General features: G+C 41.2%; 2 protein-coding genes and 2 pseudogenes across 3 annotated transcripts in view; 2 read left to right on the top strand and 2 right to left on the bottom strand.

Annotated features, from left to right (window-relative positions):
• Window positions 1–27,609, top strand: part of PRORP (protein only RNase P catalytic subunit) — a 153,678-nt gene that overhangs the window by 20,553 nt on the left and 105,516 nt on the right. The window lies entirely within an intron of this gene.
• On the bottom strand, window positions 2,251–5,599 carry LOC118993939 (ataxin-7-like protein 3B). The gene has a single exon (XM_037056469.1). It carries the CDS (start codon window positions 5,546–5,548, stop codon window positions 5,255–5,257), a length of 294 nt encoding a protein of 97 aa, XP_036912364.1. The 5' UTR covers window positions 5,549–5,599; the 3' UTR covers window positions 2,251–5,254.
• On the bottom strand, window positions 20,287–26,401 carry LOC118993886 (pleckstrin homology domain-containing family A member 3-like; annotated as a pseudogene).
• LOC118993888 (peptidyl-prolyl cis-trans isomerase B-like) lies at window positions 25,192–25,868 on the top strand (annotated as a pseudogene).

Genomic DNA, 27,609 nt, shown 5'->3' with positions numbered 1-27,609 from the left:
CTAGCTTGAAGTAGTGCATTTGCTCCTGACGCCTTACTGAGTTCTGTTTTACAAAGGAATGAGAATTGGAAGTCGTCGGTATGGGTGTTTGATTGCTGCTGTTTTAAAATGGGACGGGCAATTTTTAGACATGGAGAATGTTTTCCAGGGCAAATCTGAAGAGGATGCTAGAGTAGGAGGTTTCATGTAGATTGCAGTGCTAGAAGCAGAGGGATAAAAGCAACTTTAGGAGTTTTGAACAAAGTGGGAGTATGCAAAAGAGAACCTTATTTTTTTCCTAGGCCAAGGACCTAAGATTCAACCTGGCATGATTATTATGCAGTAGTCCCATTATATAGTTTGGCATGGCAACCAAATCACTTCTTAGTTATCTAATTTTTAATCCTCACCCAAGGATATATTTACTGATGAGAGAGAGAAAGAGAAACAGATCAGTTGCCTCCCATATGCACCTTGACCGGGTATCGAACCTGCTGCCTAGGTGCCTGTGCCCTGACTGGGGATCAGTCCCCAACCTTTTGGTATACAGGAGGACATTTTGGTATTTCCAACTAACTGAGCCACCCAACCAGGGGCTAAGTCACTTTTTATAAATTTGTATTTATAGGAAAAGTACTAAGGTTTAAATATCCACCTTATAAGTGAAGCTTTAGAAACATGTTGGGAGTGAGTTACTACCCAGAGTGACCACACTTAGTTTTCTTTTACTTAGAAAGTGCTGCTTCAGATTTCTGACTCAGTTTTGCTTTTGCTCTTAACTGTAAGTATCAGTTTTTATTGCCTTTTCAGTTGGTCTACTAAGAGAACAGAATAATGTAAATAAGACTAGAAATAACACACTGATACTAAAGATAAGACAGCTTACTTCTGAGGGAAAACTGCCAGTATGAAAGAGTAGCAGAGGCATTCTCCATTCTCCAGAGCACAAACTCCTCATTTTATGAAGATGCCCCTCTTGTAGTCTTTCTTACCTTAGTAATACAACTACCAACACCTTTGGGTCCAAGCCACACTAAACTTGACAAGTACAATAGCTTCTTAACTGCTCTCCCTGTTTCCCAGTGCCCAAGGCTGTGTTCAATGAGAGTGATCTTTTTAAATCCATATTAGGCCCTGGCTGGGTAGCTTGGTTGGAGTGTTGTCTTGTACACCGAAAGGCTGTGGTTAGATTCCTGGTCAGGGCATATACTGAGTTGTGGGTTTGATCCCTGGTTGGGGTGCATACAGGAGGCAACTGATGGATGGTTCTCTCCCATTGATGTCTCTCTCTCTCTCCTTGCATCCCTCACTTCCTCTCTCTATGCAGATCCTGAAGTGAGCGTAAATAAATAAATTCATGTCAGATCCTGTTATTCCTCTGCTTGCGGTGTATACGGGAGGCAACCGGTGGATGGTTCTCTCTCACATTGGTGTTTCTCTCTCCACCCCTCCCCGACCTCCTCTCTCTGAGCAGATCCTCAGGTGAACATAAATAAACAAATAAGTAAATGAATAAATTCATGTCCGATTCTGTTACTCCTCTGCTTATGATTCACCAATAGTTTTTCCTCTCACTCAAGCTGTAAGTAAGAGTCTTTACAGGGACCTGTAAGGCCCTTTGCAGTCTGGTCCCCATTAGCCTCTCAGGTCTCAACTCCATTCCAGCCTTGGTGGTATCGCTCTCACCAGATATGTGTCAAGACCTTTGTACTTGCTACTTCCTCTTCCTGCAGATATTTATATGATTATCCATTCACTTCTTTCAGCTATTTTCTTAAATATCGCCTTCTCTGAATGGTTTGTCCTGACCACCCTATTTAAAGTACCAGGTATTCTTTATTCCCTTACCCTCGTCCAGGTACTCCCTGTCCTCTCTCTCTGCTTTATTTTTGTCAATAGCATTTATCACCATCTGACTTACTATATATTTTATTTGCTTTTATAAAGGTATATTTTATTGATTATGCTATTACAGTTGTTCCAATTTTTTTCTCCCCTTTATCCCCCTCTTCCCTGCGCCCCCCACTCTCCACAATTTCCTCCCCACCTTAGTTCATGTCCATGGGTCGTACATGTAAGTTCTTTGCTTTCTCTATTTCCTATACTATTCTTAACCTTTCCCCATCTATTTTATGCCTACCAATTATGTTTCTTAGTCCTTTACCTTTCCCTCCCATTCTCCCCCTCCCCCTCCTCACCGATAACCCCCATGTGATCTCCATTTTGGTAATTCCCTTCCTATTCTAGTTGTTTGCTTAGTTTTTTTTTTTTGTCATTTTTTAAAATTTTATTATTACTGTTTACCAAGGGGCGGGGGATGCAGTTTATATACACCAGCAGCCATAGGGGCAAAGGGCATACACAGTTAGCAATCTGCATAGGACGGACTACTTATGCAAAAAATAAGACTCTCCAAAACGAAGGACAGGGGTGAGTTTCACTACACTTCCCCAGTGATCCCAGCATGCGATAATGCTAGGCAATGGCCCCTGTGCATGTGGTGATAGGAACTAATATATGGAAGAATAAGCCACGAACCACAAAAAGTTTGTAGAGAACCCCTTTACCCCGTACACACATACACACACACAGAGAGAGAGATACATAATAGAATTACAGGGTGACCAATACATTTAATTGAGAAGGAAAGGATAGGAATTTTGCTGTTAGAGGGAAGGTAAGTAGGGAAAGGGAGAGTTCCTAACCAATGTCAACTATAGTAGGGAGCATTATCTCCACCAAAACGAAAGGAGTTAGTTTGTTCCAGCCCACCTTATAGCCATCCAGGGCAGGGGGCTACTGCCCTAATAGTGAGGGACAAAAAACAAAAACCAAGAGGAACAGATAATATGAACTTCCCACTTTCTCCTCTAACCAGGAAAAAAGGCCAGAAAGAAAATGGTAATGCCATAATCTGAGCTCCGCCTCTGAAGGAAAAGTGGACCACGGCCTTACCCTCAATTTGTTTCCCAGACATTATCTGGAAGTAGGCCAGAGTCTCACTTACACCCTCCTTTACCTCTATATTCCCTTAGCAGGAATTATCCATAAAAAGTCAAGGGCAGATTACCCAGTTATCTTAGCTTTTGTCAAGGTTTGACTTTTTAAAAAGTAATCACAATTCTTAGACTTAAGACAAATCTGTAACTAGGCCACTATCCTGACCAGGACAACTCTATGGGAGGAATGCAGTAATCACCAGTCTTGAGGCCCTATTACTATGATTTCCTGAATCTTCTAGACTATGTAACCCAAATCAGTCCATTCAGTCCAAATTGTTTTTTTCTGGAATAAGGAAGGATACATGCACAGCCAGTGTCAGAAATAGGATCAGGATCCACTCCATCCATTGGTCTCTAGCCTTTCTGCTCTTCTGCTTAGGTCCTAAGAAGCAATATCCAAGTGGAAGTGGGAAGATACAGCTCCTCAGGAAGTAAGACACAGCAGGAAGGCCTATTAGCAAGGCAGTCCTATCCAAGAAAGGCTTAGGAATCTCACTGCCTTTCATATACAGTTAGGTTTTCTTCCCATCCTAATCCCATCAGAGGGAGCCACAAGAAAGATTCTTCTGAGTCTCCCACAAAAACAAGGAAAAAAAAACTTAAAAGAAGCCAAGGAAAAGGAAACTGGACAGGCTTGAGAAGCAGGAACATCAAGAGATGAAATGAAACTGGTCACTGTGAAAGCAGGGTGGCAGGCAGCACCTGGAGTCATGAGCCGCACCAGATAGGCAGTGGAGCAGGTAACAGGAAGAACATGGGGCCAAGCCAGACAGATGAGGCTGGGACCCTTACTGGACACAGAATGAGGTAAGAAAACATTTCAAATAAAGCAGCACCATTCCTGCTCACCTTGGGGCTCCCACCCCTCTACAATTCATAAACCCTCCATCAGAATTAAGTGGAGGGTAGTTCTGATATGTGGCTCACACTTCTCATTCTCCCCTGTACCACTCCTTGAGGCCAAGGGACTTCTGGGGACCCTTCCTTTACTTTCAACAACAAACAACAGCTTCTGTAATCAAGGTCCAAAGAGGACCAAGTGGAAAGGGCTGCCCCTTGTGAGGGGCAAAGAAAGTGGTGACAGGCTATAGGTTCACCATACCAGAGCTCTGTGACTGCACGACCCAAGGAGCAGAGGCATTCAGTAGGACATTGCACAGGCAGATGGGAGAAAACCCAGTCCTGCTCCTTGGCTCCTAACACTAACCCATTCACATTACTTAGGGCTGCTAGAAGAGGTCCCCTCTGGGCTCAGCTTTCAGACCAGTCTCCTGCACAGACATCATGCTCCTTTATATTTCAGGCCTGTGTCTAGGGTAGAAGGCAGGTAGTGATCTGTCATAATGACCAAGTCAGACCCATGGACTTTTTAACTACAACTCAGTAGGAAAATGACTGCCCCACCAGACTGTTGTCCACAGAGTGATATATCCAGATATAAATCTTGAAGTTTGAGCAATCGTGCATAGTTGCAAAGGCCCCTGCTACCTCCCCAAGGGACCATAACCAAATCCCCAACCTGCCTGGATAACCAATGTGTTCATTTTGCTAAGCCTGTACCACCAGATGGGGTGCCAGAAAGAGGGCTCTGTTCAGCAAAACGCTAGCCCTTGTCCCCAAGTCTGTTGAAGTCATTGTAAGTGCTGGACCTCTGGGAAACTGGTGGCTTTCACCTTTTCTTCTTGTTGGAGCCAGGACCAGAGCTTCCCCTACCAGATTCAGCAGGAAATTCTTTTTCTCCATTTTCCTAAACTGGAATTGTTAAAATCCAGATCTCACACTTGACTTTCATTTTGTCTTGGAGAAGCCCAAACCAAAGGCTCAAAGATCAGAGGAACAGTCCCACTGAGGCCCAAAGATAAAGGGCCGACCATCCGTTACGTCCAAAGTGTCAGTTATCCAGGAAGCCCTTGACTCAGGCAGACTGAAGGGATAAGAAACCAAAGGATCTTCTCTGCTGGGCGACAGTACAGGGGTCTTGTGCACTTCCTCGTGTCCTGGTGTATTTAGAGATCAACCTGCATTGCATGGCGCGCAAGATGCACAGCTCCTCCTGCCCAGGGTTTCAAAGCTGAACCTAAGTAAGATACTTATAAAACAATCCAAATTCTTAAATTCTCCACTTTGGGTTTTTAAAGGCCTTTAAAGAATTTTCAGTGGGAATTGGAACTTTCCTTTTTATTTTTTATTTTTCCCATTTACCCACCTACTCCCGACCACAGGACCGGTCTATGTCATTGTCCTGGTCACCCTCAGGCTCTCTCACGTTGTAGCTACTGGAATTCCGGAGGTGAGCGTTGCAGCTGCTGATCAGGCCCATTCCCAGATTCTCCAGGAAGGGAGCAGAGCGGGGGACGGCACGCTCCTTTATCTTCCAGTGGTTGAATGCCAAAATCCTTCACACTACCAGTGTCCGCGAACTCCAGGTAGAAGTAGCCACACTTGACTGCCCGGTGCACCTCAAAGCAGAAGCCCAAACAAGAATCCTCTATCAGGTCTACGTATATCTCCTGAGCGATGGCCTCTAGCTTGTTAGTGTCCAGGTTAGCCAACGAAATTTCCTCCATTTTAATCTGTAAACGACCGTGGAGAGAGCGCTAGAATTACTCACAGCAGCACCTGCAGCAACGTGTCGGGCTCCATGGGCCGCGCCTAGGCCTAGAGGCCTCTCAGTGCCGGATCTTCAGGCGACGGGGCCGTCAGCAGGCAGGGAAGCAGCAGCCGGTGGCAACTGCTCCAGAACACCAAGGCCTTAGTTTCTCCAGGCGTCTCCCGGAGTCCGGGGCTTTAAGCTCTGGCCGGCCCCAGACCTACCACCAAACAGTCTCCGCGCTTCACTCCTGTTTGCTTAGTTTTTGTTTTTGTTTTTTAGGTCCAGTTGTTGATAGTTGTGAGTTTGTTGTCATTTTACTGTTCTTAGTTTTTGATCTTCTATTTTTTAGATAAATCCCTTTAACATTTCATATAATAAGGGCTTGGTGGTGATGAACTCCTTTAACTTGACCTTATCTGAGAAGCACTTTATCTGCCTTTCCATTCTAAATGAAAGCTTTGCTGGATAGAGCAATCTTGGATGTAGGTGTTTGGATTTCATGACTTGGAATACTTCTTTCCAGCTCCTTCTTGCCTGTAAGGTGTCTTTTGAGAAATCCGCTGACAGTCTGATGGGAACTCCTTTGTAAATGACTGTCCCCTTATCTCTTGCTGCTTCTAGGATTCTCTCCTTCATTTTAATCTTGGCTAGTGTAATTATGATGTGCCTTGGTGTGTTCCTTCTTGGGTCCAACTTCTTTGGGACTCTGAGCTTCCTGGATTTCCTGGAAGTCTGTTTCCTTTGCCAAATTGGGGAAGTTCTCCTTTATTATTTGTTCAAGTAAGTTTTTCACTCATGGCTGTTCCTCTTCCGGTTCTGGTACAAGTATAATTTGGATGTTGGAACATTTAAAGGTGTCCTGAAGGTTCCTAAGCCTCTCCTCAATTTTTTGAATTCTTGTTTCTTCCTTCTTTACTGTATGGTTGTTTCTTTCTTCCTTCTGGTCCACTCCCTTGATTTGAGTCCCAGTTTCCTTTCCATCACTATTGGTTTCCTGTGCATTTTTCTTCATTTCACTTAGTGTAGCCTTCATTTGTTCCTCTACTTTGTGACTAAAATCAACCAGTTCTGTGAGCATCCTGATCACCAGTATTTTGAACTGTGCATCTGACAGGTTGGCCATTTCTTTTTCACTTAGAGTTATCGGCTCTGGGGCTTTGCATTCTTCTTGAGCCATAATGTTTTGGTCTGTTCGTGCCTGTTATGTATGAGGGGCAGAGCCCTAGGTGTTCACCATGGCGGGGCAACTCAGTTGCTAGGTTGTGATGCTGTATGTGGGGGCAGGGTCAAAGAGGGGCAATGGGGGTCCCTTCTGCTGCTTCCTGCCGCTGGGGCCTGCGTGGTTCATCTCACTGCTCACTTCGTGTCACTGCTCGCTCCTTTGCCTGGTTTATCTGTGCGTGAATGTGTGACCTTGGTCAGCCTGCCACCTTGAGCCCTCACTGGGTCCACCTGTTGCCACTTCACGCCTGGGATCTGCCAACCACCACCCGCGCACCTGGGTTGGTCTGGCCGAGTTTTCCTGTGCAACCTCGCTCTGCCAGTCACTGGCTCCATCCCTCTTATTGGTCTGGCTGAATGGTTTGTTGTCGTCGGACTTCCGTATAGTTCAATTTTCTGTGTTTGGTTGCATTTTTGTTACTAAAACTTTGTTTTTAAACTTGGTTGTGTGAAGAGGCACAGTGTTTCCACCTACGCCTCCATCTTGGCCCAAGTTTTCTATTTCTTGTTCTTCCTCTTCTCCTTCTGGCACCCCTATGATCTGGAATGTTTAAAGTTGTCCCAGAGGTTCCCAAGCCTCTCCTCACTTTTTTGGAATCTTGTTTCTTCATTCTGTTCTGGCTGGATGTTTATTTCAAATTTGAGTCCCAGTTTCCTTCTCTTCACTGTTGATTCCCTATATATTTTGCTTTACTTCACTTTGTGTAGCCTTCATTTCTTCCTTCATTTTGTAACTGAGCTCAGACATTTCTGTGAGCATCCTGATTACCAGTATTTTGAATTCTGCATCAGATAGGTTATATATCTCCTCATCACTTAGCTCTTTTTCTAGAGTTTTGATGTGTTTTTTCATTTGGACCATATTTCTTTGTCTTGACACAGCTGTTGGACACAGCTGTATGGGGGGTGGAGCCTTAGGTATTTGTGGGTGGGGGTGGGCAACCCTCTTAGCTGTGCCTTGGTGCTCTGGGGGAGGAGTCAGAGAGAGAACGAGGCTGCTTGCTCACTCTGCTCTAGCCCCACTTTCCTACAAACTCTCCTATGAGATGGAGTTTCTCCTGCCTTCTCAACCCCCACAGTATTTTACAGCTAGAGGGTTTTGAGTCCTTAGTTTCCTGGTCAGCCAGCCCCTCCTCGCCTTCTCGGTCCACCGCTTTGCCACTGGTCGTCTTCACCTGTCCAGCTGCCCATCTCTGCCCTTCCTACCTGTCTAGATGAATGTTTCTTTAACTCCTTGGTTGTTGGAGTTCCATGCAGTTTACTTTTCTGGTAGTTTTGATTGTGTATTGTTTTTAAATTGATTTTTCTACTTCTTTTGGTTATGCAAGGAAGCAAAGCTTTTCTACCTCTGCCTCCCTTCCATCCTCATCCTGTTGTATTGATATCTTACTTGCTTTTTAAAAAAGATTTATTTATTTTCAGAGAGAGGAAGGGAGGGAAAAAGAGAGGGAGAGAAACATAAACGTAGAAAGAGAAACATCAACCTGTTGCCTCTTGTACGCCCCTATCTGGGGACCTGGTCTGCAACCCAGGCATGTGCCATGACTGGGAATTGAACTAGTGACCTTTGGTTCTTACTGTATATTTTATTGACTATGATATTACAGTTGTCTCAATTTTTCCCCCTTTGTCTGTCTCCACTCGGTACCACCTTTTTCTCCATCAATCTTCCCCCTTAGTTCATGTCCATGGGTCGTACATATAAGTCTTCAGGTTCTCCATTTTATACTACTCTTAACCACCCTTCTTTATTTTGTACCTACCAATTATATTTCTTAATCCATGTACCTATTTCCCCATTGTCCCCTTCCCCCTTCTAGCTGATAATCCTCCAAATGATCTATATATCTATGATTCTGTACCTGTTCTAGTTGTTTGCTTAGTTTGTTTCTGTTTTTGTTTTTTAGATTTAGTTGTTGATACTTGTGGGTTTGTTGTCATTTTAATGTTCATAGTTTTGCTCTTCTTTTTCTTAAATAAGTTCCTTTAACATTTCATATAATAAGGGTTTGGTGATGATGAACTCCTTTAACTTGACCTTGCCAGGAAGCATTTTATCTGCTCTTCAATTCTAAATGATAGCTTTGCTGGATAGAGTAATCTAGGTTGTAGGTCCTTGCTTTTCATCACTTTGAATACTTTTTGCCAGTTCCTTCTTGCCTTCCTGGTTTTTTTGAGAAATCAGCTGACAGTCTTATGGGAACTTCTTCATAGGGAACTCTTTCCTCTTGCTACTTTTAAGATTCTCTCTTTATCTTTAAATGTTGGCATTTTAATTATGATTTGTATTGATGTGGTCCTCTTTGGGCCCACCCTGTCTGGGACCCAATCTGTGCTTCCCTTCTGTGTATGTCTATCTCCTTCACCAAATTAGGGAAATTTTCTTTCCTTATTTGTTCAAATAAGTTTTCAGTTTCTTGCTCCTCCTCTTCTTCTGGTACCCCTATGATCCAGGTGTTGGTACATTTGGAGATGTTCCAGAGGCTCTTTATTCTGTTACCGTTCATTTTTTTGTTTTGTTTTGTTTTCCTTATTGCTATTCTGATTGAATGCTTTTTTCTTCCTATGTCTCAAATCTTTGATTTGAAGCTTGGCTTCAGCCCTCTACTGTTGGTTCCCTGTGGATTTTTCTCATTTCATTTATTAATACAACCTTCATTTATGCCTGGGTCTTTTTTGTTTTGTTGCAGTACCCAACGATTTCTTTGGGCATCTTGAAAACCAGTGTTTTGAATTCTGCATCTGATAGGTTGCTTATCTTCATTTCATTTAGATCTTTTCCTGGAGTTTTGTTTTATTCTTTCATTTGGGCTGGGTTTTTGTTTTGTTTTGGTTTGGTTTTGTTTCTTCAGTTTGGCAGCCTCCCTGTGTTTGTTTCTGTGTACTGGGTAGAGCTATTTCGACTCCCTGTCTTAGTAGCATGGCCTATTGTAGAAAAGGCACCTGTAAATTGCGTGGGGCAGAGCCTTAGGTAGTCTCCAGGGTGGGACAACCCATTTCACCACTTTGTGGCTCCATGTGGGGGAGGGCTCAGAGAGGGGACAGTGCCACTGCCCAACCTCTGGAGGTTTCCTGAGAGGAAGCTGTCTCCCAGCACTTGCCCTTTTGCGAGTCACCTCACTTTTTCCCCTTCTTCCTGTGTGCCACTTGTGCTCTTCCATTTGTTGCCCTGGTGCTGAATCTCAGAGGGGGTGGGTCTGTGTGAGTCCTAAGTCCATTGCAGGCCCTTTAAGGGAGATCTCTCGAGAATCACACAGTTTCTTCTGCCACCCCAACCCCCATTGGTTTTTGCAGCCCAAAGTTACCAGGATGTATCTTCCTTGCACTGGAAACCTGGGCTGAGTGGTTTGGTCTGGGTCTTGGATTGCTTGTTTGAGTTATCCTTTCCAATTTTTATCCACCACATGTGAATGTGGGATCACCCATTCCACTGCCTCTCTGCGTCTCCACCCCTCCTTGCCTGTCTGGATGAATGTGGCTTCTTTAAATCTTGCGTGGTTAGATTTCCATGCAGCTCAGTTTTCTGACAGATCTGGATGATATTTGTTTTATAGTTTAGCTGTAATTTTTACTGTAGTTGTACGCAGAGGCAAAGTGTGTTTACCTACACATCCATCTTGGCCGTAAGTCCCTACTTAATATCTTAAGGTAGAAATTCGAAGTAGTTAAAGTCTTGAGCAGAGCACATGGCACCTCCTTATTATCTGGCACTGCTTTTAGCTATAAATTGAAACTTAGCCAGTAGTTCTTCTCCCCCAAAGTTTCGAGATATAGAAAATAGAAGAGTTAAGAATTTGGCATATGAAATATTAAATTTGAATCTGGTTAAGCATCTAGAGTCAATTTACAGAAAATATAAAGAATATATTATACCTTAAGGATGCACCCATCAAATCCAGTCCATGGGAAATCTTGTAAAACAGACAACCCAGTTTCTTGCAATAAAAATGATTGCAAAGGGGTTGTGGGGAAAGAGAAAGAAAAGACCTATAGATCGAAACAATTTGTCACCTATCAATGATTTGTGTATGTGGACTGCCCTGAACCTTTAATTCCTGATTTGAGCAATCAAAGAAATCAGAAAATCGTTTGATAGAGATATTAATAAATTATCGTTGGTTGTTTTTGATGTAATAATGCTAGTGAATTATATTTTAAAACTCATTATATTTTAGAGCTACACACCAAAATATTTATGGGTGAAATGATGCAATGTCTCAGATATGCTTCCAAAATAACTGGGAGATGGTAGATGGAGTAGGTGGCGTTACAGATGAAACAAAATTGGCCAAGAGTAGAAAAAGGTAGATTCACTGGGACTTACATAATTCTGTCTACTTTTGTGTATGTTTGAAATTTACATTGTAAAAATCTTTTTTAAAAAATTGACATATTAAATAAATACACATATGCTTTTAGAAGTTATGAAGAGGGAAATTTTAAAGCAGTGGCCTCTGAGTGAATTTCATGAAGAGGCAGCATCTTCTGTAGTTTTTCCCCCAAACATACATTCATTATAAAAGATGAAAATAGTTCAGAAATGCCAATACAGAAAGTGAAATTCCCTTCTTTGTCAAATAATATTTTTAAAATGCTAAAAATTGTCATTTTATTTGCATATGTAATATATTCCTTTTTCTGATTATGAAATGTCTGAGAGGTGAAATTTAGATCAAGAGCTGGAGAGAACTTTTCTGCTGAACTGCATTGCTTTTCCTTTGCAAAAGGGATATTAACATTAGTTTTGGAGTTTAAAATAAAAAGTCCCATAATGTGATGAAAACTGCAGCTAAAGTGGTGATCTGGAATGTTCCAGGGTGCTTCTAGCACTACCTTTAGTGCAGGTGGCAACTGCAGATTAATTGTGGTGTGGTTAGGACTTCTAGGAAGAGAAATTGAACCTGAGAGCTTTTGTCCTCAGTGATGTTAATTGGGAGATATGGAGTGAGGGGATTTCCATTCTTTGTTAATAAGATCTCCAGGTGCATTTCCCCTTTGTTGTTCTGTTCTCCTCAGCTCTGCAGCAGCTGCAGGGAAGTAAAGTGTGGTTTCCTGAACTCTGGGTGCTATCTTTCCTTTTGAAGAATTATAGCTGAAAGAGTGGAATGTGTATGGATTGAGTTATACCTCCATGGCTGATTTAAACACTGATTTTCACATTTTATTGAGATGTAATTGACATATAACAATGTATTAGTTTAAGGTCTGCAACATAATGATTTGATATTTGTAAAGAACTGAGATTATTATTAAGTACCAAAATCACCTGAAATATCACTTCCAGAACTAGCAGAGCTGAATGATCAGATCCAAAGCACAGCATTCATTGTACCTGTCACCTATGTCACCAGTGAAGCTAAATTAGTATTTATTTCTTTTAAGAGATTTTATTTATTTTTTAGAGATAGGGGAAGGGACTGAGAAAGAGCTGGGGAGAATCATCAGTGTGTGGTTGCCTCTCACGTGCCCCAACTGGAGACCTGGCCTGCAACTCAGGCATGTGCCCTAGACTGGGAATCAAACTGATGATGACCCTTTGGGTCAGAGGCCCATGCTCAATACACTGAGCTATGCCAGCCAGGGCTAAATTAGCATTTAAATCTTTTAATTTATTGTTATTTGTTAGAGTAGAACTTTTAAAGTAGAATATTCTTATAAGTAAAGGAATGATAATGGATTATTGTTTTGTGATTAACTCTGCTAGTTTTCAGATTTTGTTCCATTAGATTCTGAACCCCCAGAAGTTTTGGTAAATTTTTGTGTAAATATGTGTGCAGTGTTTTAGGGGCATTGTAGACCAGTTAAGTAGACATCACACGGAAAATTAGATTAAATTCCCAGTATAGAAAGCTGAGGACACCAAAATGTATTAGAAAATGACCAGAACAGAAGCAGGTGCAGTGTATTTCAGCAGTTTTCCTGAGTCCCTGGAGTCCCTACTTGGACCTGAGCAGCCGCTGACAGTGTCCACCCAAGGCAGGATCTCCTTATCTTAATTCACCTTGCGTCACAGACCTTTTATACCTAGGCTGACACCACTGTTCACAAAAACTCACACCACAATCTGCATGCCTCCTTACAGAGGACTTTTAGGAATACTGGGCTCTCCTGGACTCAATGTCCTCCTCTCACTAGAGGAGAAAACTCATTTCCCTGCGATGAGGGCATGTATTTTTCTCTTGGAAGAAGCCCCAGAGCCCTGTTCCTAATGGAATTTTTCTCTTAGCTTTAGTTCTTTCTGTCCAAGTGATTCCCAAATTGGTTCCTTTAATCCTGGTTACTCTTTTAAATGCCACATCACCACTACCAATTGCTTGTGAGACATTTCTATGTGAATACATCATTTGGAACACAAATGCAATGTTGTCGAGTAAAATTTTACCATCTGATCACATACCATTGACTTTTCTTTTGTGTTTTTCCTCTTTGCCACCCAGATTGGAGAAATTAACACTGATTTTGACTCTTTTCTTTAGCCTTTGTGTCATATCAGTCACTAATCCTGTTGTGCAGCATTTCTCAGTCTGCCTCTGCTCTTCTGTTTCTGCTACTTCTACCTTGTCTAGGCCTTTAGCATCTCAACCTCACCTTCTGTGTTCCCTCCTACCTGGTTTTCTTGTGTCTATACTCTTCCATTTTTTTTTTCTTTACACTGTTGCCAGCTCAATCTGTTCAAAATACTGATTTAATCACATAATTCACTTGGCCCAAATCCTGCAGTTTCCCATTCCTACCCTGAAAGTAACTCCTTCAGTTTCTCTACAACCTACTTTCCAAGCCTCATCTTTTAGTACTCTGCAAACATGTGCTTCAGCTACAGCTGGCTGCTCACTGTCTCGGGACTGCTTTCCCCATCTAAACTATACTCCTATCTCCAAATCCTGTTTTTTCTCCAAGGCTTTCTCAAGTCCCTTTTCTTTTTCTTTTTTCCTTTTACGACATTTTATTTTTACTTTCTAAGTTAGATTTATTGGGGTGACATTGGTTAGTAGGATCATATAGGGTTCAAGTGTACATTTCTACTATGCATCATCTGCATACTGTATGTGTGTCTACCACCAAAAGTCAAACCATCTTCCATCTTCATATAATTGTCCCCCTGTAGCCCGCACTAACCCCCAACCCCTTTCCTTCTGGTAACCACCATACTATTGTCTGTGTCTGTGAGTTTCAGTTTCATATCCCATGTATGAGTGAAATCCTATGGCTTTTAGCTTTTTCTGACTGACTTATTTCACTTAGTGTATTAATCTCAAGGTCCACCCATGTTGTCACAAATGGCAGTGTTTCATCTTTTCTTATGGCTGAGGACTATTCCACAGTATAGATGTACCACATCTTTATCCAGTCATTTATCAAAACACACTTTGGTTGTCTCCATGTGTTGGCCACTGTGAATAATGCTTCAGTGAACATAGGGGTGCATAGATCTTTGTGAATACCATATTTTGCCATGTTTAATGTGCACGTTTTTGCCCAAATTTTGTGAGAAAAATAAGGATGCACATTATACATGGGTAGTACTAATTCTGTATCTCTATAAATGTTTTAAATTCTTTTATTCATGCTTATGCATTAAAAGTGTAGCTCTAGAAAGCAATAACAATATCCATGTGCAAAATAATACCCTGGAATACGATAATTGGGTTTTTTTCTAAATATAAATAAATAAATAATTGAATTTAAAAAAATAAAAGATTTTTTTTCTTGAAGGTTTGAGAAACAAACAAACAAAAAAAAAAAACCATGGGTGTGTGGTGTGCAGTGTACATAGGAGAGCATTATACATGGCAAAATATGGTAAATATTTTCAAGTTTTTTGGGTAGATACCCAGGAGAGGGATTGCTGGGTCACATGGTAACTCTATTCTTAATTTTTTGAGGAACTGCCAGACTGTTTTCTGTAGTGGCTGTACTAATTTATATTTCTACCAGTAGTTAGTGAGTGTTCCCTTTTCTCCACAACCTCGCCAACACTTATTATTGAGTTGGCCAAAAAGTTCATTTGTTTTTTTCCGTAAGATGGCTCTAGTAGCACCTAGTTGTCTTTAACTTTATTTGAAACAGTTTCATTAGATTGTATCATGAAAGCTGTCACATCATTATGCATTAAAAAAACTTATAAAAATTGGTGCATTTTTGTGTAGCCATTTTAATATTGAAGATGGAAGAAAATGTGTAACATTTTTGGCGTATTATGCTTTATTATTTCAAGAAAGATAACACAACTGAGATGCAAAAAAAGATTTGTGCAGTGTTTGGAGAAGGTGCTGTAACTGATCAAACATGTCAAAAGTGACTTGCAAAGTTTTGTGCTGGAGATTTCTCACTGGGTAATGCTCCACGGTCAGGTAGACCAGTTGAAGTTGCTAGTCATCAAATTGAGACATTTGAGAACAATCAACATTATATCATGCAGGAGATTACTGACATTCTCAAAATATCAAAATCAATAAAGTTATTGGTGAAAATGAAGAATGTATCTTTTATTTTACAGAAAAACCATACTTATTGTTTGGCCAACCTAATACATGTCTTGTTGGTAATAGCCATTCTAACAGGTGTGAGGTGGTATCGCACTGCAGTTTTGATTTGCATTTCCTTAATAGCTAGTGAGGTTGAACATCTTTTCATATATCTGTTGGCTATTCTTGGGAGAGGTGTCTGTTCAGGTCCTCTGCCCATTTTTTTTTTTCATCCTCACCCAAGGACATTTGTTCATCGCTTCTAGAGAGAGAAGGGAGAAAGAGAAGCTTGATGTGAGAGAGAGACATTGATCAGCTGCCTCCACAAGCACCTGGACCAGGGATTGTCTGCCCTGGCCTGGGATCAAATCCGCAACCCAGGCAGGTGCGCTGACTGGGAATCGAACCTGCAACCTTTGGCCACAGGGTGAGGTTCCAAGCAACTGAGACACCCTGGCCAGCGCTCTGCCCATTTTTAATTGAATTATTTGGTGTTGAGTTGTATGAGTTCTTTATATATTTTGAATATTAACTCTTTATTGGAGCTCTTGTTTGCAAATACTGTCTTCCATTAGGTCGTTTGCCTTTTTGTTTTGTTGTTGGTTTCGTTTGCTGTGAAGAAGCTTTTTGGTTTGATATAGTCCCATTCATTTATTTTTGCCTTTACTTCCTTTGCCTTTGGGGTCAAATTCATAAAATGTTCTCTACAACCAAGGCCCATAATTTTAGTGCCTATGTTTTCTTCTGTGTAATTTATTGTTTCAAATCTTATGTTTAGACCTTTGGTCCATTTTGAATTAATTTTTGTACATGGGGACAAACTAATGTAGTTTTAATCTTTTGCATGCGGCTTTCCAATTTTCCCAGCACCATTTATTGAAAAGGCTTTCTTTTCTCTATTGTGTGCTTTTGGCTCCTTTGTCAAAGATTATTTGCTCATATACATGTGGTTTTATTTCTGGACTCTCGATGCTGTTCCACTGGTCTGTGTGTCTGTTCTTCTGCCGATACCATGCCGATTATCATAGCTCTGTAGTATAATGTGAGGTCAGGTAGTGTAGTACCTCTGGCTTCATTCTTTTTTCTCAGGATTGTTTTGGCTACTCAGGGACTTTCATGGTTCCATACAAATCTGATGTTTTTTTGTTCTATTTCTTAAAAAAATGACATTGGGATTTTAATGGGATTTGAATTAAATCTGTATAGTGCTTTGGGTAATATGGCCATTTTAACTATGCTGATTCTTAAAATCCATGAACCATGTCCTTTGTTAATTTTATTCCTGGGTATTCTTTTTTTAAAGGTTTTTAAAATTATTTATTTCTTTATCTTTAGAGGGGAAGGGAAGGAGAAAGAGTGGGAAAGAAATATCAATGTGTGGTTGCCTCTCATGTGTCCCCTGCTGGGAACTGGCCTGCAACCCAGGCATGTGCCCTGACTGGGAATAGAACCGAGGTTGTTTGGTTCGCAGGCCTGCACTCAATCCACTGAGCTACACCAGCCAGCAGGGCATATTCCTAGGTATTCTTTTTGTTGCAATTGCTAAAGCAATTTTTTTCATTTCTTTTTCTAAAGCTTCATTGTTAGTATATTGGAAGGCAGAGGATTTTTGTACATTGATTTTGTATTCTTCAACTTTACTGTATTTGTTTCTAATAATATTTTGGTGGAGTTTTGGGGGTTTTCTATACAGAATAATGTCACCTGCAAAAAGTGACACTTTTACTTTTTCCTTCTCAGTTTGGATGCCTTTTTATTTCTTCCTCTCGCCCAATTGCTCTGGCTAGGACTTTCAGAACTATGTTGAATTAAAGTGGTGAGAGCAGGCATCCTTGTCTTGTTCCTGACTGTAGGGGAAGAGCTTTCAGTTTTTCACTGCTGAGTGTGATATTGGCTGAGGGTTTTTAGTTGAGTTTGGCCTTTATTATGTTGAGTTACTTTTCTTCTCTACCTACTTTATTGAGTGTTTTAATCATAATAAGATGTTGTATCTTGTCAAATGCTTTTTCTGCATCTGTTGATAGGATTATGTGATTTTTATGCTTTGTTTTGTTAATGTGGCATATTATATTGAACAATTTGTATATATTGAACCATCCTTGTGCCCTTGGAATGAACCCCACTTGATAGTGATGTATTTTTTTTAACATATTGTTGTATTCAATTTGCTAGTATTTTGTTTCAGATTTTTGCACCTGTATTCATCAAAGATATTAGCCTGTAGTTTTCTCTTTTCCTGTTATCCTTGCCAGGTTTTGGTATCAGGGTTGTGTTGGCCCTATAAAATGTTAGGAAGTATTGCTTCTTCAATTTTTTGAAAGAGTTGAGAAGGATAGGTATCAAATCTTCTTTGAATGTTTGGTAGAATTCACTTAGTGAATCTATCTGGTCCTGGACTTTTATATTTTGGTGTTTTTTAATGGTCGTTTCAATTTCCTTACTGCTTATTGGTCTCTTTAGGTTTTTCAATTCTTCATGATTTAGTCTGGGAAGGTTATATATTTCTAGGAACTTATCTATATCTTCTAGGCTGTTGAATTTGGTATTAAGCCCCTTTTCTGTCACAAAATCTTTCCTGACTTTTATAGTGTGTTTACCTTTATAAAAATATTATTTATTGATTGTTGGAGAGAGAGAGGAAGGGAGAGAGAGAGGAAGGGAGAGAGAGAATGAAAGAAACATGAGCCCTTGAGCACCAGACAGCAAACCAAATGTTCGCCCATTCTGTTCCCAGTCAGGGCACATGCCTGGGTTGCAGTCCAGGACCCTGATTGGGGTGCTCAAGAGGCAACCACACATTGATGTTTCTCTCCCTCTCTTTCCCCCTCCCTTCCCCTTTCTCTAAAAATAAACAAATGAAATCTTTTTTTTCCTTATTACTCTTTCTATATTCACTTTACCAGAGCAAATGGTTACACAGCAAACCAGACTATTGTCTCACTTAGTTGTTTCACAATTCCATTTCTGTTGCAATATCTTCCTTAACATGAAGCAACATTTTCCCTTTTAGTTTGCTTTAAAAATTGAATTTTTCTTTTTTTAAATATATTTTATTGATTATACCATTACAGTTCTATTCCCCCCCTTCATTCCCCTCTGCCCGCACACTCCCTCCCCCACCATTCTCCCCCCCTTAGTTTATAACCACGTGTCTCAAGTTCTTTAGATTCTATATTTCCCCCACTATTCTCGCCCCCCATCTATTTTCTACCTACCATCTATGCTATTTTCTGTGCCTTCTCCCCCCTTCTCCTCCTCCCACCCCCCTGTTGCTAACCCTCCATGTGTTCTTCATTTCTGTGGTTCCACTCCTGATCTAGCTGTCCTCTTGGTTTGCTTTTGTTTTAGGTGTGGTTGTTAATAACTGTGTTTGCTGTCCTTTCACTGTTCATATTTTTCATCTTCTTTTTCTTATATAAGTCCCTTTAGCATTTCATATAATAAGGGCTTGGTGATGATGAACTCCTTGAACTTGACCTTATCTGAGAAGCACTTTATCTGTCCTTCCATTCTAAATGAAAGTTTTGCTGGATAAAGCAATCTTGGCTGTAGGTCTTTGGATTTCATGACTTGGAATACTTCTTTCCAGCCCCTTCTTGCCTGTAAGGTCTCTTTTGAGAAATCCGCTGACAGTCTGATGGGTACTCCTTTGTAGGTGACTGTCCCCTTATCCCTTGCTGCTTCTAGGATTCTCTCCTTCATTTTGGTCTTGGCTAATGTAATTATGATGTGCCTTGGTGTGTTCCTTCTTGGGTCCAACTTCTTTGGGACTCTCTGAGCTTCCTGGATTTCCTGGAAGTCTATTTCCTTTGCCAGACTGGGGAAGTTCTCCTTTATTATTTGTTCAAATAAGTTTTCCACTCGTGGCTGTTTCTTTCCCCCTTCTGGTACCCCTATAATTCGGATGTTGGAACGTTTAAAGATGTCCTGGAGGTTCCTAAGCCTCTCCTCATTTTTTTGAATTCTCATTTCTTCATTCCTTTCTGGTTGGATGTTTTGTTCTTCCTTCTGGTCCATTCCATTGATTTGAGTCCCAGTTTCCTTTCCATCGCTATTGGTTTCCTGGACATCTCCCTTCATTTCAATTAGTTTAGCCTTCATATGTTCCTCTAATTTGTGACTATAATCAACCAGTTCTGTGAGCATCCTGATAAACAGTGTCTTGACTTGTGTTTCTGAGAGGCTGGCAATTTCTCGGTCGCTGAGAGTTATGGGATCTGGGACTTTGAGTTCTTCTTGCGCCATCTTTTGGGCTGTTTGTGCCTGTTCCGTAGCAGGATCGGAGCCCTAGGTGTTCACTAGAGCAGGGCAACTAAGTTGCTGGGTTGTGACGTTGTATGTGGGGACGGGGTCAAAGAGGAACAATGGTGTCCCGCCTGCCGCCGCGGCCCCCACCGGCGCTGCAGCCGCCACTGTCACCGGACACACGCATTTCCTTCCACTGCTCGCAAGTGTGCCACCGCCGTCAGCCCTCCACCACTGGGTTCGCCCCCTGGGGCCTGCGTGGTCCGGTCCGTCTCACTGTGCGCGAATGTGCGACCGCAGTCAGTCTGCCCCGCACCCCAACTGGTTCCGGGCTGCCTGCTTACCTAGGTCGGGGGATCTGTCCTGCCCGACCCTGCTCCGCTGCTGGCTCCGCCCCTCTTACCGTCCCCGTTAAACGGTTCATGGTTGTCGGACTTCCGTATAATTCAATTTTCTTGTCTTTGGCTGTGTCTTTTTTCTCCAAACCTGTGTTGTATTCAAACTTGGCTGTGGGCGAAGGCACAGTGTTTCCACCTATGCCTCCATCTTGGCGGAAGTCAATAAATGAAATCTTTAAAAAAAAAGGGAAAGAAACATGGATTTGTTGTTCCACATTTGTATGCATTCATTGGTTGATTCTTGTCTGTGCCCCGACCAGGATCTACAACTCTGGCCTATCGGAACAGCGCTCTGACTGACTGAATTACCTGGCCACGACCTGTGTTTTTCTTTTCTTTCTTTGAACTTGTAGATTTATTAATCCTAGCATATAACTTGGCTATTAATCCCATACCACGTGTTCTTCTTTTAGTGCTTGTTTTTTCACACCAGTGTCTTTTGTCTCTTCGGCCACAATAAACTGGTTCAGGGTCAAGGCCCCCTTCTTTGTGTTCTCTATAATGCTTGGCATCTAGTAAGTGTGCAGTAAATATTGTTATTTTATATTACCGTTCAATTTTACCTTTTTAATGTAATAGTTACCCTTTATTTAATTATATCGTTTAATCTTTACAGTCACTTTGAGGGAAGGAGTATTTTATATACTTTACAGATGAGGAAACTGAGGCTCAGAGAAGTTCAGTAGCTTGCCAAAGTCACAGAATTTAAGTCATGAAGGTTGGATTCAAACCCAAATCTTTAGATTCAGTTATAGATGCTGTTTATACTTACTAGTAATTCTACCACCTTATGAGTCTGATATATGTTTTTAGGGGGTGGGAGAGTGCTTAACACTTAGTTTGTTATCACTTACTTAATTAGTGGTAGCAGAAGAAAAGGTGTGCTAACGTAGATTAGCAGCAATAGCTAACAGGAATAATAAAACAGATGTAAACTGTGTTACGGTTCACAGGAAAATAGAATTTCCCTTAATCTCATTGATTACTGGTGGAATGACTCACCTTCCAGTTGTGCGTTGTTCTTAAGTTATTCAATATTTGTATGAGGTAGACAAGGGAGGGAAAATCACGATGAGATGTACAAGACACGTCATTTGAGCTAATGACTGATCCTGGGATATCCCCAAGGTTTCTACCTCAGTATTCTTGCCTCTCCTGCGTACTGTTTGACTGTTTCAGTGTTCAATATTTTTCGGAGTAAAGTCACTTCCATTCTCTTTCCACCCTCCACCTGGACAGCTTCCATAGGCTACTTTCTTACACTGTGATGCACAAAGATTTATTTATGCTTACTTAACATTAGTCAGATTTAGTATTGCTTATCTTAGGCACTAGAAATTTCAGGAATTAAGATATTTTTCTGGCTCTGTTCTTCCTTTTCTGTTCTTCTCTTTTTTTTCATTAAAAGAGGAAAAAAGACAATCCAAACTATTTTCTTTTTTAATCAGGAATAAAATTAAGCACAGATGATAGTAAATTCTGCTTCATTGTAATGAGAAAGTTGTAAATTTTGATGATACAACTGATAAATGGTTTCTTCTGCTTTATAAACAAATAGCTCATTCAGCTCAATGAAGTGATGAGTTAAGTAGGAGTTGGAAATAGAGGTTATTTTTAACTTGGTCTTTTTTTCCCTCTGCATCTCAGTTTTCTCACAGGATTGTTTTAAGGATAGCATCAGAAGATATATGCACATTATAAAACATAAGGTCATCTACAAGGATGTACTACAGGCAGTCCACAGCAGAGAACTTGATTTATGAATCATCTGTATGTGCATACTGCAAGGGCAATGGATTTTTTTTTCAATCTAGAGTCCTTCTGAAGGGGACAGTCTCATTGGCCCTTGAATCAGAACAACTTGGGAATGCATATGGAAGCAGTTAGCTTGTTGGTACTTACAGGGATCCATCTGTCTTACGGCATATGAGGACAGGAGCACATTTCTGAGTCAGGAACAGGAATCAGGGAAAGTTATTTTGCTGGGGTGGGGGGCAAGGCTGGGAATATAAAACAGAAAACTGTACTTGAATAAGAATTAAATTTTAAAAAAAGAAAGTTATTTTGCTGGTATCTATTTTAAAACCCAAAGAGTTTTAAATGGTGACAGACTGTTGGTGAAACTTATACCATTATTGCTACTTACCTAAAACACATATAGAGATTTTTATAGTCAAATCATTTAATTTTATCGAATTCTTGCAGTACTCCTTTGAAGTAAGTAGCCCCACTTTATTTCTCAGGAACCTGAGACCCTGAAAAGTGAGGTAACTTGATAGAAGTCATACAAACTAATGGGTGGCCCAGCAGAGAAGATGCAGACCCAGATGGGCTGATGGCTAGTCCAGGCTCCTGCAGTGTCCTCACAGCCCTTCTGAGGGCTGTGCACATACCTGGGGAGGATAATAATAATATGGTATCCAAACTTTTTGTTAAATATTTTGAGTTTGGTCACTCTTTGAGGGTAAACAATGAAAAAGTTATCAAGATTCTTAAAAAGAGCCTTGGGCAACCCTCTTGTAATTGCTTTTCCCTAGGAATTCTTTTTGATGGTTTTCAGTTAGGTTTCCATCTATGTATAGTGCTAAATTTTTTTCAAGACTTTTTCTCCCCTATATGAAAAAATAAGTGTTTACTTTCTGATTTCTTTTGAAAAAGTTTTCCAGTGAGTTTTATCTGTGCAACATTTTTATTTTGTTTTTTTTGGGGGGGGTCACCCAGTGAAAGGACTTAGATATTCTGTGTGTCCCAAGAAGGAAGGGGAGTTAGGTACCATGTTGGTGCTTTAGAGCCAGTTCCTGGTTGGTTGTAAAGCAGAGGGGATTTCCAGGGTGTGTAAGTGGAGATGAACTTGAACTGAAAACAGAATTTAAAAAAAAAAGTGGTTAGCAGCATCTCTGAGTTGCAGGATCCAAGCCATGTTATTGCCTTTCCTTTCCTGATTTGTCTCTTCTTAATTTAGGAGCAAGACTCTGCAATGAAAAATGTGTCTTTCTGCCTTTCCTTTAGCTACTCTCTGTAGTTCCTTTCAGGATGATAGGAAAGAAAAGGAGAGTGGGATTAGAAAGAATATAGCTTTTTTTCCTGTCTAGAAGTTTAATTTAAAATAAAATTAATTCTAAGATATCATTACTTGAATAAGATCTCTTTTTCCCTAACCCAGGCAAGATTTAAGAAACAATGTTATACTTGTGAGTAAATTCCATTCTATCTGAGTATTTGTATAAAAGATCTGCTTGGAAATATACCTAACTGCTAAGATCATGTGTCTTTAACTCATGATGTTGGGTTGAGAATTCTTAAGTGAAACAATTTCAGTCATTTGTGTAATTGATATCTGTATTTCAATATAAAAATAGATTATCTTCTGCCTTCTTCTCCCCCCACTCCTCTTATTCTTTCTCTCTCTTTTCTCTTTCTAGCTGTATAGTTTTCCATTGTGTCAAATGACCAAAATTTACTTGTTCAGTCTTCTATTAATGGATATTTAGGTTGCTTTACGTCTTTTACTGTTACAAAAATGCCACAGTGAATCACTGTGTACATTTGTAATGTCTCACATATTCTGAGGGAGCGGTAAAGTAGATCCCTGCAAACTGAATTGTTAGGGCGTCAGAGGTGTATCAGTTTTGCTTGGCCTTCATGGAAGTTTTATCAGTATTCATATACACTGCTCAGCAAAGTATGAGAAATCTTGTGTTCCAGTGCACCATCAAACATTTTGATCTTTGCATATCTGAAGTAAAAAATAGAATCTCATTATAGGGTTAATTTACATTTTTCTATTTTCTCTCTCCCATGGAAAGTCATTTCTTTGGTAGAAGTGAGTAAAGTCACCACAACATAAACTGCTTTTCTAGAACAGTGTAAATAACAACGTATACACATCTAAAATTTGGTAGATCATTTTTTTTTATGTAATAGAGAAATAAATAAATAAAAATTAAATACTTTAACCCAACATTTGGTTTTGACAAATCTGTAGTGTCAACATATGAAGGACAGCACAGCCTGGTTTGTAAAAAGTTCTCAATATCATGGTATTTGGGCTAAAAATATTTAGAATATTAAATGTTTCCTTTTGCTTAAAGGAATACAGTATAATCACCATCACGCTGCTATCATAACTCATTTTCAGCTGGAGTAAAGTGACCATCTGGCCCAGGCAGAAGTTGCATATATCACAGTCCTCTCAGACTGAAACCTTGTGTTTGTAAGATCTCATGTTTATAAGATTTGATCCACTGACTAAGCTGTCAGTCCCTCACAATTTTTTAGAAAACTATCTACGTATGTCCTTACAGATGTCAAAATGTTGCACCATCATTTGTTTAAAAAGAAAAAAATAAAGGATGCACGTTCATACCATGAGGTTATTAATACACTTCAAAGGTATGTGGATTTTTATTTGCTTTATAATATTTTATAAAGTGCAGAGAAATCCTAAGGAAAAAGCTACTCCCTATAACATAGTTTTAATTCCAGCAGCTTTTGCATAGCAATACTTAGAAGAAGTTGGACACTTCTGTTTCCTCAGGAAGAGGAGAATGAAATGGGATCTTCCAATTCGTATTTTTTGTGGGGGTGCAGTGTAAATCTGCTTTTTCCAGGAATGGTTGCTGATGCCAAATCTCTGTTAAGTGTACATGTTTTTTTTTCACCCTCACCAGAAGACATTTTTTTCATTGCTCTTAAAGAAAGAGGAGGGAAGGGAGAGAAAGAAACATTGCTGGGAGAAAGAAGCATCCATTCATTGGCTGCCTCCCTAGGCACCCGGACAGGATCCAACAGGCAAGCTAGACATGTGCCCCTATTGGGAATTGAACCTGCAGTCTTTCCACTGGTGCAGGGGGAAAGCTCCAGCCAACTGAGCCACACTGTCAGGGCAAGTGTATTTCTTGAACAGTGGAAAGGTGAGGTGTAGACACTAGTTTCCTTACAATCTCTGCTCTTCTCTGAACTGCAAGAACCAGAGTGGCTGACAAAACGCTTCAGCATTTCAACAGCAGAAGGTGATCAAGGAGAAATTAAAGGATCCATGTGGGACAGCTGAAACATTTCAGGTTCAAACTTGGCATTTGCTATATTCACACATTCCTCAAGCATTGTTATGAACATATTACTTGTGGCACTAAGTAGCGAAGACGCTTCATTCATGTTCTGTCTGCTGGGAGATGAGTGATTCTCATCATGATGAACAAATTCTTGAATGGTATGAACTTGGTTGCTGTGTTAGAGGTCACGGTAGAACTTGCTTCCCCTGGTGGATACCGCACCCCTAGGAACCAAATGTGAAGTTTCTCTTCACCACTGCCCTGATTGTGGGCTGTGTTTTCTTCCTGCTGTTGCCAGCATGCTCTACAGCCAATGAGAAGAAGAAGGGCCCAAAGTCACCATCAAAGGTGTGCTTTGACCTGTAAAGTGAAGAAGAAGATAGAGGCTGGGTGGTCATAGGTCTCTTTGGAAAGACTGTTCCAAACACTGGATAATTTTGTGGCCTTAGCTAGAGGAGAGAAAGGATGTGGCTCCCAAAACAGCGGATTCCATCATGTGATCAAGGACTTCATGATCCAGGGTGGAGGTTCACTGGGGGAGATGGCACTGGAGGTAAGAGCATCTACTGTGAATGTTTCCCCAACAAGAACTTCAACCTGAAACAGTATGGGCCTGGCTGGGTGAGCATGGCCAGTGTTGGCAAAGACACCAGTGGTTCCCAATTCTTTATCACGATGGTCAAGACAGCCTAGCTGGATGGCAAGCACATAGTGTTTGGTGAAGTTCTAGAGGACATGGAGGTAGTACGAAAGGTGGAGAGCACCTAGACGGATGGTCAGGACAAGCAAGCCCCTGGAGGATGCGGTCACTGTAGACTGGCAAGTTCAAGGTGGAAAAGTCCTTTGTCATTGACAAGAAGAAGGGCCTCAGGGATCTCTTCCTTTTCAAGGACTGTGTTTGGCCCAGTTGACCTCTCTGTGGGGGTGAATACAGCCCACCACAGGGCTCTGTGCTGTGCTGGGCCAGCGCTGGGCCAGCGCTGGTATCTGACAGAGTGGACCCCTCTCCTCACATTCCAGAGTACCAGTTTTGTAACAGAGTCCTACCAATGCTGACCAATTAAAAAAAGGGGAGGGTTTTTTTAAAAGAAAAAATAAAGGTCACAGTAGAGGTGAAGTTCAGACATTTTGGTTTAAAAAATTCACTGGTTTCACTTTTTCTTTTGGTCAAACAATCTTTAGAGCAACCAGTTACCTCTGTCTTTCAGCTGCAGCCACTGCCTTCATCAAGAAATGCTACTCTCCTGGAATGATTAATTCCATTCTTGTGTTGTCTGCTGAATAAACTTGAGTTTCACAAGCTACCACCTTTATTCTTATTTTACTGTCTTTGTCAACATCATTTTGTGAATCAGTGGGACAGAATTCCATTCTCTAAAACACACCAGGGAGGCTTCCAACCTGCGGGGTAGTTGAACCACCTGTGCAGAACCACCCGCTCCATGGTTCAGAGCCCAGTGCCGGCTACCATGATGGGGAAAGGTTGGAGCCTGGACAGCCGCTCCTGGTGCTCCGCCTTGCACCATTAGCCCCAGCCAGCACCAAGCCTCGTCAGCCTGTGTGCGCTGGCTGTATGTGGGGGTCCTTAGAGGCCCGGACTGCTGCTACTGCATGGAGCTTGGGGACCACAAGGTACGGGCTGAAACATCCTTAGACAAACCTTGGCGGTAGCGGCAGCAGCACCAACAGCAACAGCGACGACCAAAAAAGGTTACCTTGGCTGCGGCTGTCTTCCCTGATGAGTTTAAGCGCTGCTGCGGCTCACTTCCACACCCCAGACCCTTCCCCCCCGGGCTTCCCGTTTGCCTGCCTGCCTTCCCGTTCATCTGCCTGCCTTCCCCCTGGGCTTCCCGTTTGTTTTCTTATTTTTCTTAATGAGTAAGCCAAGCATCTTTCCATAGGTTTAAAACCAATTTCCTTTCTGCAAACTGCTTGCTTCTGTCTTGCCCACTTTTTGATTTACCTGAGTTATTGGGGATTTTTTTGTTGTTGATTTGTAGGAGCTCTTTATTTCAAAAAGTGTGATTTGGATTACAATGTTTTGAGGCCTGTTTTTAATTATTTTTTTCTGGGCACTTTTTTTTGGTTTTCAAATGATCTTTTATTGAAATATTTGCCTTTGTAGTCCATAAATAGCTGGTCACTCCACTACACCACTGTTGTCATCTATGATGTCATGAGGGTGGCAGGCATCAACATGGCGGCCCACAGGCTGGGCAGTCTCCAGGATCTCGTTCATGATTCCAGAGAGTTCTCTAGCCAAAGATCAGTGCCGCATTTGTTGGGCAATCTCATCAAAAGTGCTATTTCCACTGTGCTTAATGTTTTTGTTTTTGTCTCTTTGCACCTTTCTTCCTTGCAGTGGTTCTTTGAGGGCTTTGTTGATTAAGGCAGAGGCAGAAGGCACTGCCTCAACTTGGGCCTGTCTGTCCTGAATGGTCAGTTTCACTGTAATATTCGGAACCTTCCAGTCACCAGTTGCTTTGGTGATGTCATAACCAGGCTTTTTTGGAGACAGATTTGGAGGCAGATCCAGGGAGCCAATCTTGGGGGTGAGGGCAGACATGAGACTGATTTCCTCGCTGGTGCACCTCAGGTATACAATTTTGATGTTGTTGAGAAAGTTGCACTTTTGCCCCCTCCTAGCCGAAA

This window comes from Sturnira hondurensis, unplaced genomic scaffold (genome assembly GCF_014824575.4).
Source record: "Sturnira hondurensis isolate 20B ecotype Veracruz unplaced genomic scaffold, ASM1482457v3 Scaffold0008948, whole genome shotgun sequence".
NCBI lineage: Eukaryota > Metazoa > Chordata > Mammalia > Chiroptera > Phyllostomidae > Sturnira > Sturnira hondurensis.
This window is presented reverse-complemented; position numbering and strand designations above follow the sequence as displayed.